The sequence below is a fragment of the Seriola dumerili genome, unplaced genomic scaffold, assembly GCF_002260705.1.
Source record: "Seriola dumerili isolate Sdu_G_001 unplaced genomic scaffold, Sdu_1.0 BDQW01000127.1, whole genome shotgun sequence".
Classification (NCBI taxonomy): Eukaryota; Metazoa; Chordata; class Actinopteri; order Carangiformes; family Carangidae; genus Seriola; species Seriola dumerili.
In genome coordinates, this window is record NW_019174382.1 from 1,229,895 (window position 1) to 1,241,280 (window position 11,386).

Here is an 11,386-nt window from a genome sequence, read left to right on the forward strand (position 1 = left end):
ATTCTTCAGTGGTACAATAATCCAGTTAGTTTGGGAGTGGCAATGATTTAGGGCTGGTGATGGAGGTTCTATTGAAAAGTGATGGAGGTTCTATTGAAAAAGAGTAGTGAACAACAATAAACATGAACTAGTTCATTTTCATCTGTATGAACTGAACTTTGAACTCGTGTGAACTGGCACAACACTGAGCACAGCAGACAGCAGAGAGGCGGCGGTGGAGACCAGTGACCAGTGAACTTTTTATTTACTGGAGCTGACAACAACTACAGTCGTAGCTCTGTGAACGCATCACAACCTTTACGAGTAAAAAAGCAATTAGCGTCCCTCATCACTCCTCCTGTTCAACAAGATTTAAACATGTAGAAAAGCTGCATTTCCAACTTCTCCATCCACTGCGGTTTGTTTTACACGAGTGTAGCGCACTAGCGATAAGCTAATAATAACACGGTTATGAACAAGCTAACAGGAAAACTTTCTGTGTGTCGACTGCAGCTTCGTTTGCCACAAACCTTTGTGAGATTATAACTACAGTCTGAGACGGGAGGAGGATGGAGGCGATGACCAATAGTGACCTTTGGTTTGTGCTGTATGAAACCATGGCTCTCTAAACACTAGATTTTCATCAGAGGGGTCTTTAAAAAATGTCTTTGCAAATTTATGAAATCTTAATTTAGCACATTTTTGAGGAGTGAAGGATGAATGTAATTCATGAAGTAATTTAAAGGATAATGATTGTAGTACAGATGTTTTATTTAAATACCAATGATGGTCGTGGATGTAATTTAAAATAAGCAGAGCTGTGGACTTGACGCTTAAACTTAAATCAGGACGTACTAACAGTTTTGACTCAGTAAAAACAATTTCTCCAAAAGAAGCAACTAAACAGTTTAATTCAGCTCTGGCTCTTTGACCTCTAACGACCTTTAAACAAAGTTTGAAAGCAGAAAACAACAAGGTGAAAATGTTTCTGAAAGTTAGTTTCACAGCATCAGTGTGACACGGTAATAATTAGCGAGTATGTTAGCTTCAAGATGAATGGACTGCACCAAACGTAGGGTCATCAGTGTGTGTTTTTGTGTGTGTGTGTGTGTGTGTGTGTGTGTGTGTGTGTGTGTGTGTGTGTGTGTTTGTACTTGATACACACACACTTGCATGCAAAGGATCATGCAGCCCTTCTTAACAAATTGTAGGCTACACCATACATCCTGCCAAGTACCCTGCCGTAGGTCCGACTACAACACACACACTCACACACACTCACACACATACATACCACCTCTCGGGTTGTTGGCATGGTAACCACTGAGAGGTGTCCAGGCTCTCCACATTCCCAGTTCTTCCCTCCCTCTCTGTCCTTGGGAACTGCTCCAGTCAAAGTTAGTTTTTCTATTTTTAAAGCAGTGAAGCGTCTTCACTCACTGACCCACGGCAGGATGTAAAGCTCCCTGCTGCCACATACAGTGACGTGTCCGCTTGACTCTCCACAGGGTGAAAGTGGCGCTTCTGTGTTTGCATATATATATATCTATGCACTAGAACAATAGTGTAGGTACACGTGACTAACTGCCCCGTCCCTCTGCTTTGTGCGGAGCGAACCTTTCTTAAACTGTTTCTCTTTTTCTGAAAACACAAGGTTTCTTTGTGTCTGTAAAGATTCTCAGTCCAGGTTCTGGTTTTTCTAAGTCTTCAAATATCGACCAATATGTTTGATAACTTGTCGTGTAGCACTTGGTGACGTGTGGTTTCTTTCCATGTCGTGGAGACCGACAGAGCAGCAGCAAAATGCAGCCACAGATCAGCGGAAAACAAACTTAACCCTCTGAGGTCGACGGATGTTTCCATCATTATCTTTGTGATAACACAGCGTAGAAATGTGGTTTAAATGTTGTTAGAATCTGTCGACTCTCCACTTTGCGTTTCATATTCTCGTGAGGACGTACACGACTCGAGGTCAGAGCTAGAAGGCTTTGAAGCAGGCCTCTAAAATTTGATTATACATTTATGTATTTATCTTACTTACATGTTACATGTCATTTTTAAGAAGACTTGGGTAAACCCATATAAATCATCAGTTCATCCACATCAGTCAAGGTTTGTTTTCAAGAGATTTGGAGAATTTCATAAAACTGGGCTTCAGTTTTTCAGCATTTGGGCCAAGAAAGCTGAGACTGATCTGAAAACTGTGATATAAAACATTTGGGTTTTATCTCATGAGCAAGAACTTTAAGAAATAGTGTAGAAATGAAGAGATATTCCACACTAAATACAAAATACAACATTTGTGCTGTTTGATATAAAGTGGTCATATACACCAGCACGTCTGTCTTCATTTAGTCTCCAATGGGTTTGGGGTTTGGGGTTTTGTTTTTTGTTTGTTTTTAATTCATTCAGAAAGTCTGAATTCTCACCAGCTTGAACTACAAATCTGCTTCTACTGGTAAGAAGTCAGTGTTTGAATTACTGATAATGGGAAATCTCTATTTATATCCTATAATCACTGATGTTTTCCTGGAATTTAACAGTTTTTTATTAGGAGAATATCACCCTGATAAAGAGAGATAATTTCTATGTTATTTACTGCTGTAAATTTAATGATATTTTACCCATTTATTTTCAATTTATCAACCTTTTGTATCAGAGGAAATTCTGTGACTCTCTGAGGTGAATTGGAGAAACGCTTGTTTATTTGAATCACTTTGTTTTTATTGTAGAATTGAACAGTGTTAACACGTGTCTTCAGAAAATATAAAAAACGTCACTGAGGTCTAAACTGCCACAAATCAAACATCAAACCAGATCGTTTTATTTTTCTTTTTTCTTTTTTTATACAAAGTTTATAGAAAATATTAGTTGCACATCACAAAAATACGAATAAACAACACCTACTCATCTAGTGATTCTACCATCATCATCATCATCATCATCATCACTGATGATCAGCGACTGATTGTTTTCCAACAAGACATTGTTTTTTATTGATCGTTAGTCAGTTACAACGTTACACAACTCAACTGTTCAGTTTCATCTTATTCAACGTTTCTACAGAAAAAATCTACGACAAACTTTTACACGACACGACTCGTCCCGAAGCTAAAACACTGAGCTCAGATACAACTGGATTCATTACATCAGCAGATTAATGGGTTTGATTCAAGGTTTTTATATCGTTCAGACTGACGAATTTTAATTATTGTTCCACCGTGAATTTGTAAACCTCGTTTGTTAAAAGTCCGTCGTTTATTAAAGTTTTTATCTAAATTTGATTCAAAAAAGCTCAAAGTTGAAAATAAAATGAAAAGTGTTTTCATAAACGAGTTTCCTGGAGCTTCCAGTTTGATTGAAACGTATTTATTTTGATTGTTTTCAGATTGTTGAACTTTTGTATCAAAAAATTAGCTTCGCCTCTGCGTCATAATTTCCCATCAACCCTCAAAAAACTTGACAAAGAAGGAGCAGACGGAGTGCCACCCCTCACTGCAGTAACTCTGCACCGGATCCATGTCGTTCATCACTCCCTCCTCCTCAAACCCAGTCCTCTCCTCCCTCCTCTTCTTCTCCTCTTCCTCCTCCTCTTCCTCCTTCTTCTTCCTCCTCTCCGCCTTCCCTCCCTCTGAGCTCTTACCGGCCGGCGCTCCTTTCTTCTTCCCTCCCTCCTTTCCTCCCTTCCTGTCCTCCTCGCCGCTGCGCGTGGCGAGCTTCATGTGCGCCTCGGCCGGCGCCTTCTTGCAGGTTTTGGCCTTCAGGACTTTCTCGCCCTCGCAGGCGTTCTGCCTCTTCTTCAGCTTTCCAACCAGCTGCTTCCAGTACTGGCTGGACTTCACCCCGTAAGCCTGGCACAGGTCCGGCTTACCGGCGTAACGACACCAATACCTGGAGGAGGAGGGAAAACCAGAACCAGATGAATGAAGAGGTTGGATAAAGACAGATTTAAGGGCTTTAAATGAATGACTGGGGTCAGGTGTCTCACCTCTGCGGGTCTCCCAGCGTTTCAGTGCTACAATTGACCAGCAGGCTCACCAGGCCCTCGCCAGACGTCTGCCAGACGCAGCGATGCCCCTCCTTGGTGCTCAGCTCTCCAGAGCCGGGCACTGAGCGATTTCTGGGTCTCTTGGCCGGCGGCGGTGAAGACGGAGGCTGGCGGGGTTTGTCGGGTTTCCCCTGACCCGGCTGCCGCTTGGCCTCGGGGAGGACGGGGAGGCAGAGGAGGAGGAGGAAGAGGAAGCTGCATGGAAGGACGCTCATGTTGGCTGGGGAGGGACACGTGGACACAGAAAATGAGGAATTTATTTTGGGTTTAATTTGAGATTTGCGTTGAAAGTCGACATTTTAGCCTCTTTTAGTTCATTTTTTTTTGTTTTAAAGCGCATTTACTGTCATTTACTCTCAGCAGCAAAAAGACGCACAGAGTTAGAGACTGAAGAAAAAGCAGCTTAAAAGCCAAAGTTGGTGGAGATGAAAACAGAGGAGACAACTGGACTTCAGTCGATCATGTGGACACAAATAAATATACCTCCACATCTGGGCAGATTCCAGCTGTTATCGTCCAGTATTGACTGACAGTCGGAAGATTTTCATTTTCACATTTTCCAGATGTGGAAGCAGCATCCGATCATCATGCCATATATGGGCCAGATTTGGGCCGTGGAACCGGGTCTACACTGGTCTAGCGTAACTCACCATGTCATGTGTTACTGTGCTGACGGTGAGCAGGTATAATGTTTACCACGTACAATGTCTTAGTTTAGCTTGTTAGCAGGCTAACATGCTAATTAGCTCTAATCACAAAGTGCTGCTGCGGCTGGGAATGTCTTTAGTTTGGAAGGTGTTTGATCATAAATTGAAGCGTTGGACGGTCTCCATGGAAACGGTAGAATATTACTGCTGTAAAATCCTTCACTTTTCCGTAACGAAGGAAACCTGTTAAGAGATTCTATGCAACACAGTAACTCCCTCAGTTAAGGAGAAATTAAACCTTAAGTTTTATTTTTAAGTTGAGAACTGAAGGTGTTTTGTTCAAGCGGCCTCTGAACGTAATGTCGTGGCGTTTCATTCAATATTTGTTGAGGACCTTTACTGCCAAACCACAAATGTAAACCTCATGGTGGCGCTAGAAATCACCAGTGTTCATCCTCTGAGGTCCATGTACAAATATCCATATCGCTCCGTTCAGCAGCTGTTGACATATTTTAGTCCAGGCTGGTGGAGTTACTGACAAACCTGAGATACTTTGACTTTATGCTCTGGAATCTGCCGAGATCCTGAAATGCCAACTCCTTCATTTCCCATAATCCAGCTCAGGAGAGTCTTTTGTTTGACCCTTCCTTGCCTTGTGAATGTCAATGTCCTTTAAACACACGCCTGATGACATCAACCGGATTATTTCTCCAGACTTTACAGAGCTCCCTCCAGAGCGTTATACAACTGTTTTCACAGGCTGAGTGACACCTCCTGTCTGTTGCCAGTGAACTGAACATCTTTAAAATCAGCGTACCGTCCCTTTAATCTGTAAAATACTCCACTGTAGCTCCTTCACAGGAGGTCAGAGGAGAAGTATGACGGCTCTGTGAATATGAACTACTAAGAGCTCGATGAAATTTTAATGATCCCTGCGAGGCAACTGGGTCAGTGCAGCAAGAACCCACAAGGAATCAGCTTCATCACACTGTTTAGTTTGAAATCATTTTATTTGTTGGCTGAATTTGTTCAAATTTAATCTTAAAAAAAAAAGAAAAAGAAAACCTGGACTGGTGAATTTTTGATGCATCAGTTTCTCAGAGCGGCAAAGAGACACGACACACGAGTGTTAAATGTTTCAGAAATGGACAATGGACAGGGAGAGGGGGCGTGAGTCGCTGTCAGCGGCTTATTGAAAACCAGCCAAGCGTCAGAAACACTCCCCCAAGAGGATGTGTCGCCATCACACGGAGCGGGGAGGGACGAGAGCTGGAGGAGAGTCCGTCACTTAGTTCCACATTTTATTTCTCTTCTAGAGAAACTTTAAGATTTAGAGCAACAGTTTATCACAAAGAAGAAAATACAGCCAAAAATAAAACATTAATTTACATGAATTAACATGTTGTTGATCAAATAACTTATTTAAACTGAAAAAACTTTTTATCATTTCTAATATCGAAATATATATTTTAATATTTACTATTTTAATCTTGAAGTGAGATGTGTTAAATAAAATCTGCGAATAAAAATAAAGTGTCTTCTCAGTCGACATTAACACAGACTGTGTGTCTGTGACAACCCATCAGATAATGATATGTTAATCTCTCTTGTTTAGACGGATTATTAGATAAATATTTGTTAGAATTTTAACTTGAAAATGAACTAGATAAATGAAAGAAACTGACGAGTGTCGATGTAAATGCTGAGATCGTTTTACCTCGGCCTGTTTCTCAGGTCGTCGTGTGTTTCATTAAAACCATTTGCGACCTGCATCAATGTGAGTCTATTATGTGAGTGTGGATTAATTAGAGTAAAAACATTCATATCCTGTGCGCCGCTGAGCCCCCGGGCCACGGTGGGAACAACAGAACAGTTTGTGTGGAGCCAAAATTAATCCCATTAGTAATGTTTATGTGTCGTCGTAATGAAATGGAAAATTAAAGCAGGAGAACATGGAGCTCCAGAGCATCGAGCTGTTTTTGTGTTTTTGTGCTCCCTGAACAATGAAGCACTTTAGGACAATTATCTTTTTTTAAATATCCTTTCACATGGAGAAACATAAAACCAAACAAACAGCTCTAACTTCACCGTTTGAACCCAAATAAAAGATTTAATTTCACAAATTGAATGAACAGGTATGAGCTGACAAACCTGACGGACACAGCTGCTTTGAGCTCAGTGCCGTTTCCTGTCAGACTGATTTAAACCGACGGCTTGTGCAGCAAGTAAATAAGATATCACATGAACCAAAAGCGTCATAAATAATTCAAACTAATGTTTATATTTCTCACATTTTGTTTCTAAATCCAGTTTGAAAAAGGGATCATCACTCCTGTCACCTCATGACCTTTACTGTATATTAGTGGACACCTGCAAACCAATCAGAACTGGGTATTCTCATATTTAAAGGAGACCTGTTACTTTCATCTCCAGCTCTGTATTTTTTATCCTGGGACTCCACCAGAGCAGCTTAGCATGCCTGTTTATGTAGCTCTGACTGAAACAGGCTTTATTAACTTGGACCTCCTTAAGAGGCCTCCTTAAAAACCCGCTTTCATCTGATTGGACGAACATCCGGAAAAATCAATAGCGTTTTTCTCTCTGTAACATCTGGATCCAGTCCAGCCCAAATACTGTGATATATGACATGTTGATATAATGAAAATATCGCATATGGCGGAAAATGTTGTGCTATTTGATATGATCAAATATCGGCCCAGGCCTTGTAAAATGAAGCAACAGAATATAATTAATTAGAAATAGTAACTTGTTCGAGCCTGAAGGTGATCCAGAATAAGAGAGTGGACGGGACGAACATCGGCAGCAACAAAGATTAGAACAGGACGACTCTGTTTGGTGAATGTTACGGCTGCTCTCTTCTTATCGTGCAACATGACGGTGGATTTAGTCCGTATATAACTTTTTTTTTCTAGGAAATTTCTAGGAAAAAAAAAGATTAAAATGTTGAACTGCTAACGCTGCTGGTGAAAAATATTATTCTGCTGGGTTAGTTTGTAATTTGTCTGCTGGAGAACATTAAATGTCTATAATATTACTGAAGTAGACTCGGAGCGAATGACTGTATAAAGAAATCCGTGACGTGCTGATGTCAGCTCGTCGCAGAAGTAGAAAGACGACGTTTGAAACCTGGTGTTCTTTACGTTTTCATACATTTTCCTCCTTATTTCAAACTTTTGCGACGTTTAAAATGTATATCTGACATTATAACATAATTTAAATTACAGAAAATAAAGGTCCCCTTTAAATATATTATTAATTTTGGTTGGTGATGCTATAAAGAGGCTGAGCCGAGGGCAGCGTTGTGCTTTATCTCTCAATAACAGCTCATTGTGCCGTCCACATGCAGTTAACACTTCTGCAGGGATTTTAAACATATATATATATATATATATATTTTTTTTTTTTACTATACTTGTTTTTTCATTGTTTATAAAATACACTTTAGTGTCTGACTGACCTTAAACTGGTTGATGTTCAGAGTAACAAAGATCTCCTCAGTGAAGGTTTTAAGGAGGTCTGAGGTGATTGTCAGGACACAGCATCAGTAACACAACAAATATAAAAACATTCAGTTCATTTCACTGAATGAACAAAAACACTGAGTTCATCTTTAACTTAAAAAAAAAAAGTTTCTATTGTAAAAACTCAAACAGAAATGAAACAGATTTCCTTCGACTTCGTCCTGCTGCAGCATTTTAACAGCCTGAGATGATAAACAAAGACACGCAGCACCAAAACAAACATAATCCCCCATCCGAGCACAACCCCCCCCCCCTCTAAACACACCCCTCATCAATAAGTCATGACAATAAAATCAATAGCTCAGTGTTTGTCTCCTCTGATGCTCTAATAAAATCTGCAGTGACAGTTTTAGGAAGAAGAAGAAGAAGAGATGCAGTAGCTCGGAGTTTGTTGTTCGGTGGTTGAGTGTGAGCAGAGGCCCGGTGTTCTTACCATGTGACGCTCCGCAGCTCTGAGTCGCTGTGGAAATGTGGGGGCCACAAACACTTGGATAAAAGAGGAGACGGGGATAAAGGAGGAGGAGGAGGAGGAGGAGGAGGAAGGAGGGAGTTCGGAGAATAAGGAGGACTATACGAAGAACTGCCCACCCCAAAAACCAAGCACACCTCCCACATTCCCCCCTCCTCACAAAACCCTATGTACGTGTGTGTGTGTGTGTGTGTGTGTGTGGGTGTGTGTGTGTGTGTGTGTGGGTGTGTGTGTGTGTGTGTGTGGGTGTGTGTGTGTGTGTGTGTGAGAGAACAGGACAATGGACACTTGCCAGGGTCTCCTGCTCTGTGCGACACTGACGACACCTCCAGGGTTTGGATGCTTCAGTGTCACTCACTCAACAAAACACGTCTTTGTTCATCACTGGAAACTCTTCAGCTGCTGCATCTTGATTTCAGTTTGTCTTGTTAAATTAAATGAATAAAAATAAATAGAATAGCCACATGGCCACTTTTCAGTAACAAAATGATTATTTATTCAGTAAACTTTATTTTGGTTTGACAACCACAGAACAAACGAGAATTGCTCTCGGTAGAGCTCACACCTCCGCCGAGGCCGAACATTTTCTTCCACCAGATCCAGACTGTTTCTTGGATCTGCACCAAACTCTCCAAACCCACAGATCTCAACACTATTAGTGTGTCTGATTTTTCTTTACGTCAAAATTCAAACTTTATTTCCTGAGAAATTGACAAAAATGTGGAGAAATGCTCTACCTCGCAATGTTACAGGAAGTGATGAAAGAAAATTCCTGGATCCACCCCTTTAACTGGATCGACACCAAAGTTGAATGAGTCGATCCCTGGACCATGACCTGTCCCTCCACCAAGTTTGGTTTAAATCGGTTTAGTAGTTTTTACATAATCCTGCTGACAAACAAAGAAACATAGAAAATAAAAGCATTATCATTCTCTGAAGGTATTAAACAAAAGAGTCAGAGAGACGTGAAACAGTCCTCGCTGTGTAAACTAGTGCAGAGCTGATCTCAGCTGTAAATCAGCAGCAGGAAGAAACACACATTAAACATTTAAAACCACACGAGCCTCATCAGCCGCTCAGAGAAACTCCCTGTTACAGTCACAGAGGAAGAGAAGGAGGAAGAGGAGGCAACAGCTGCTTCATCAACAAAACACACAGTATCACAACATTTACTATCATCCCCCAGTATTTACTCTACATCTGTAGTGTGTTGTATGTTGTATTTTAATTATCCTGTACATGTAAAGGCTCAACTAGTGACAAGTGTTGAGAATTAGTAACATCTGTAAACTCTCTGCAGCACATCAGTTTCATGCTCTGTAACGTAACTAAACGTAAGGAAGAACAAAACTACGTTCCTGCTCTTATTGTTTGCTTCCTGGTTTGTCTGATATTGATGAAGAAGTCATCCATTGACCTTTAACCAACCACGGGGGGGGGGGGGCAGGAGTTTTCAAAATTGTGCTAAATAATGTAGATCTGATGTCTCAAAAACATTGCGAACATAAACAATAAAAATAATCATTTATACAGCAGGAAATCATTTATGTCCTGCTGCGAGGCGACCCCGTTAGGGGGCGTTCACAGAAAAACGAGGCCCTCTAGTGGTGACTCAGAAAATGCTTCACCTGAAAAAAAAATAACGGAGAAAACAAAAAAAGACTCGACACAAAAACTAAACATAATTAAAAAAAACTAAAACAACAAAAATAAATAAATAAGAGATAAACATGATTTTTTTTTTCTTTTATTACACTAAGGTCAAAGGGGAAAAATACAACAGTCCACAAAAGATATTGGAGATTAAAAAAAAAAAAGAAATAAAAAGAAAAGGAAGAAGAAATCTTCCCGTTGAATGTTAAGTTCTGTTATTGCAAAGAGTAAATATCCAGACACACAATATATTTATTTATTTACATCCCTTCCCTGTATCACTTGTTTGTACTTTTACACTCTTGAATTGTAGGTTTTTTTTTTGCTTTTCTTTATTAACTGCACCCGTAAATCACATTGAATTTGCCCTGGGGTATAAACGTGCTATTCAAATAAAGGAATATATAACAATTTCAACATTTGTATTCAGTTAAATCTTTATTTAACTGTGTGTGTAACACGGCTGAAGCCTCTGTAACCAAGTGTTTGTAAATCTAGTGGAACAGTGAAAGACGGTTTTAAAGAACTGTCGCAGCGTTCAGATGATTGTGTTTCAGCGTGAAGCGGCTCCAGACTACATGTTAGAAGAGTCGTGGTGTTCATGGTAGAAACGGTAAAGAAACAGGCTGCAGGGAAAGTGCACCGACTGCTCCTCTTGAATCTGAATGTGACGTTAACTCCTGCAGAGCCGCTGCAGCTCTTTACACTACGAATCTACGAACGAGAGCTGCACAAACTCAGTACTAACAAATATCTGGAGAGCTGCTCCGAGAAAAATCATCTGTCATGCTCGACCCCGTCGCACGGAAGAACATTAAAAATCAAAGTCACTTTTTCCTCCTTTTCTATCGGCCCGAGTTTCTCTTTCTCCCGCACTGTATTGGTAACAGTCAGTAACTGGGCCCTCAGCCAGATGAATGAGGAGAATCTTCTCTGTCCTCCAGGACAAAGACTCGTGCGGGAATCTGGGTCACAGCTTAACCCCCTGCTGACACCCTGTCATCGCTGCCCAGCTCCTTCTCATTCAGCTTCGGGTATTGGTGGAGCT

General features: G+C 40.7%; 1 protein-coding gene across 1 annotated transcript; it reads right to left on the reverse strand.

Moving 5' to 3' along the window:
- Positions 1–2,721: 2,721 nt before the first annotated feature.
- On the reverse strand, positions 2,722–8,715 carry fgfbp3 (fibroblast growth factor binding protein 3). Its single transcript, XM_022748662.1, has 3 exons — positions 8,650–8,715; positions 3,968–4,247; positions 2,722–3,870 (listed from the first exon to the last, which is right to left on the reverse strand). Exons 2-3 carry the CDS (start codon positions 4,240–4,242, stop codon positions 3,423–3,425), a joined length of 723 nt encoding a protein of 240 aa, XP_022604383.1. The 5' UTR covers positions 4,243–4,247; positions 8,650–8,715; the 3' UTR covers positions 2,722–3,422.
- Positions 8,716–11,386: the final 2,671 nt, after the last annotated feature.

What these genes read in the sequence shown, in the direction of transcription:
- fgfbp3 (XM_022748662.1), bottom strand. Translation starts at nt 4,242, where the DNA reads ATGAGCGTCCTTCCATGCAGCTTCCTCTTCCTCCTCCTCCTCTGCCTC. An exon ending in ACGCTGGGAGACCCGCAGAG is followed by an intron (nt 3,871 to 3,967) that starts GTGAGACACCTG and finishes CTCCTCCTCCAG; the next exon opens with GTATTGGTGTCGTTACGCCG.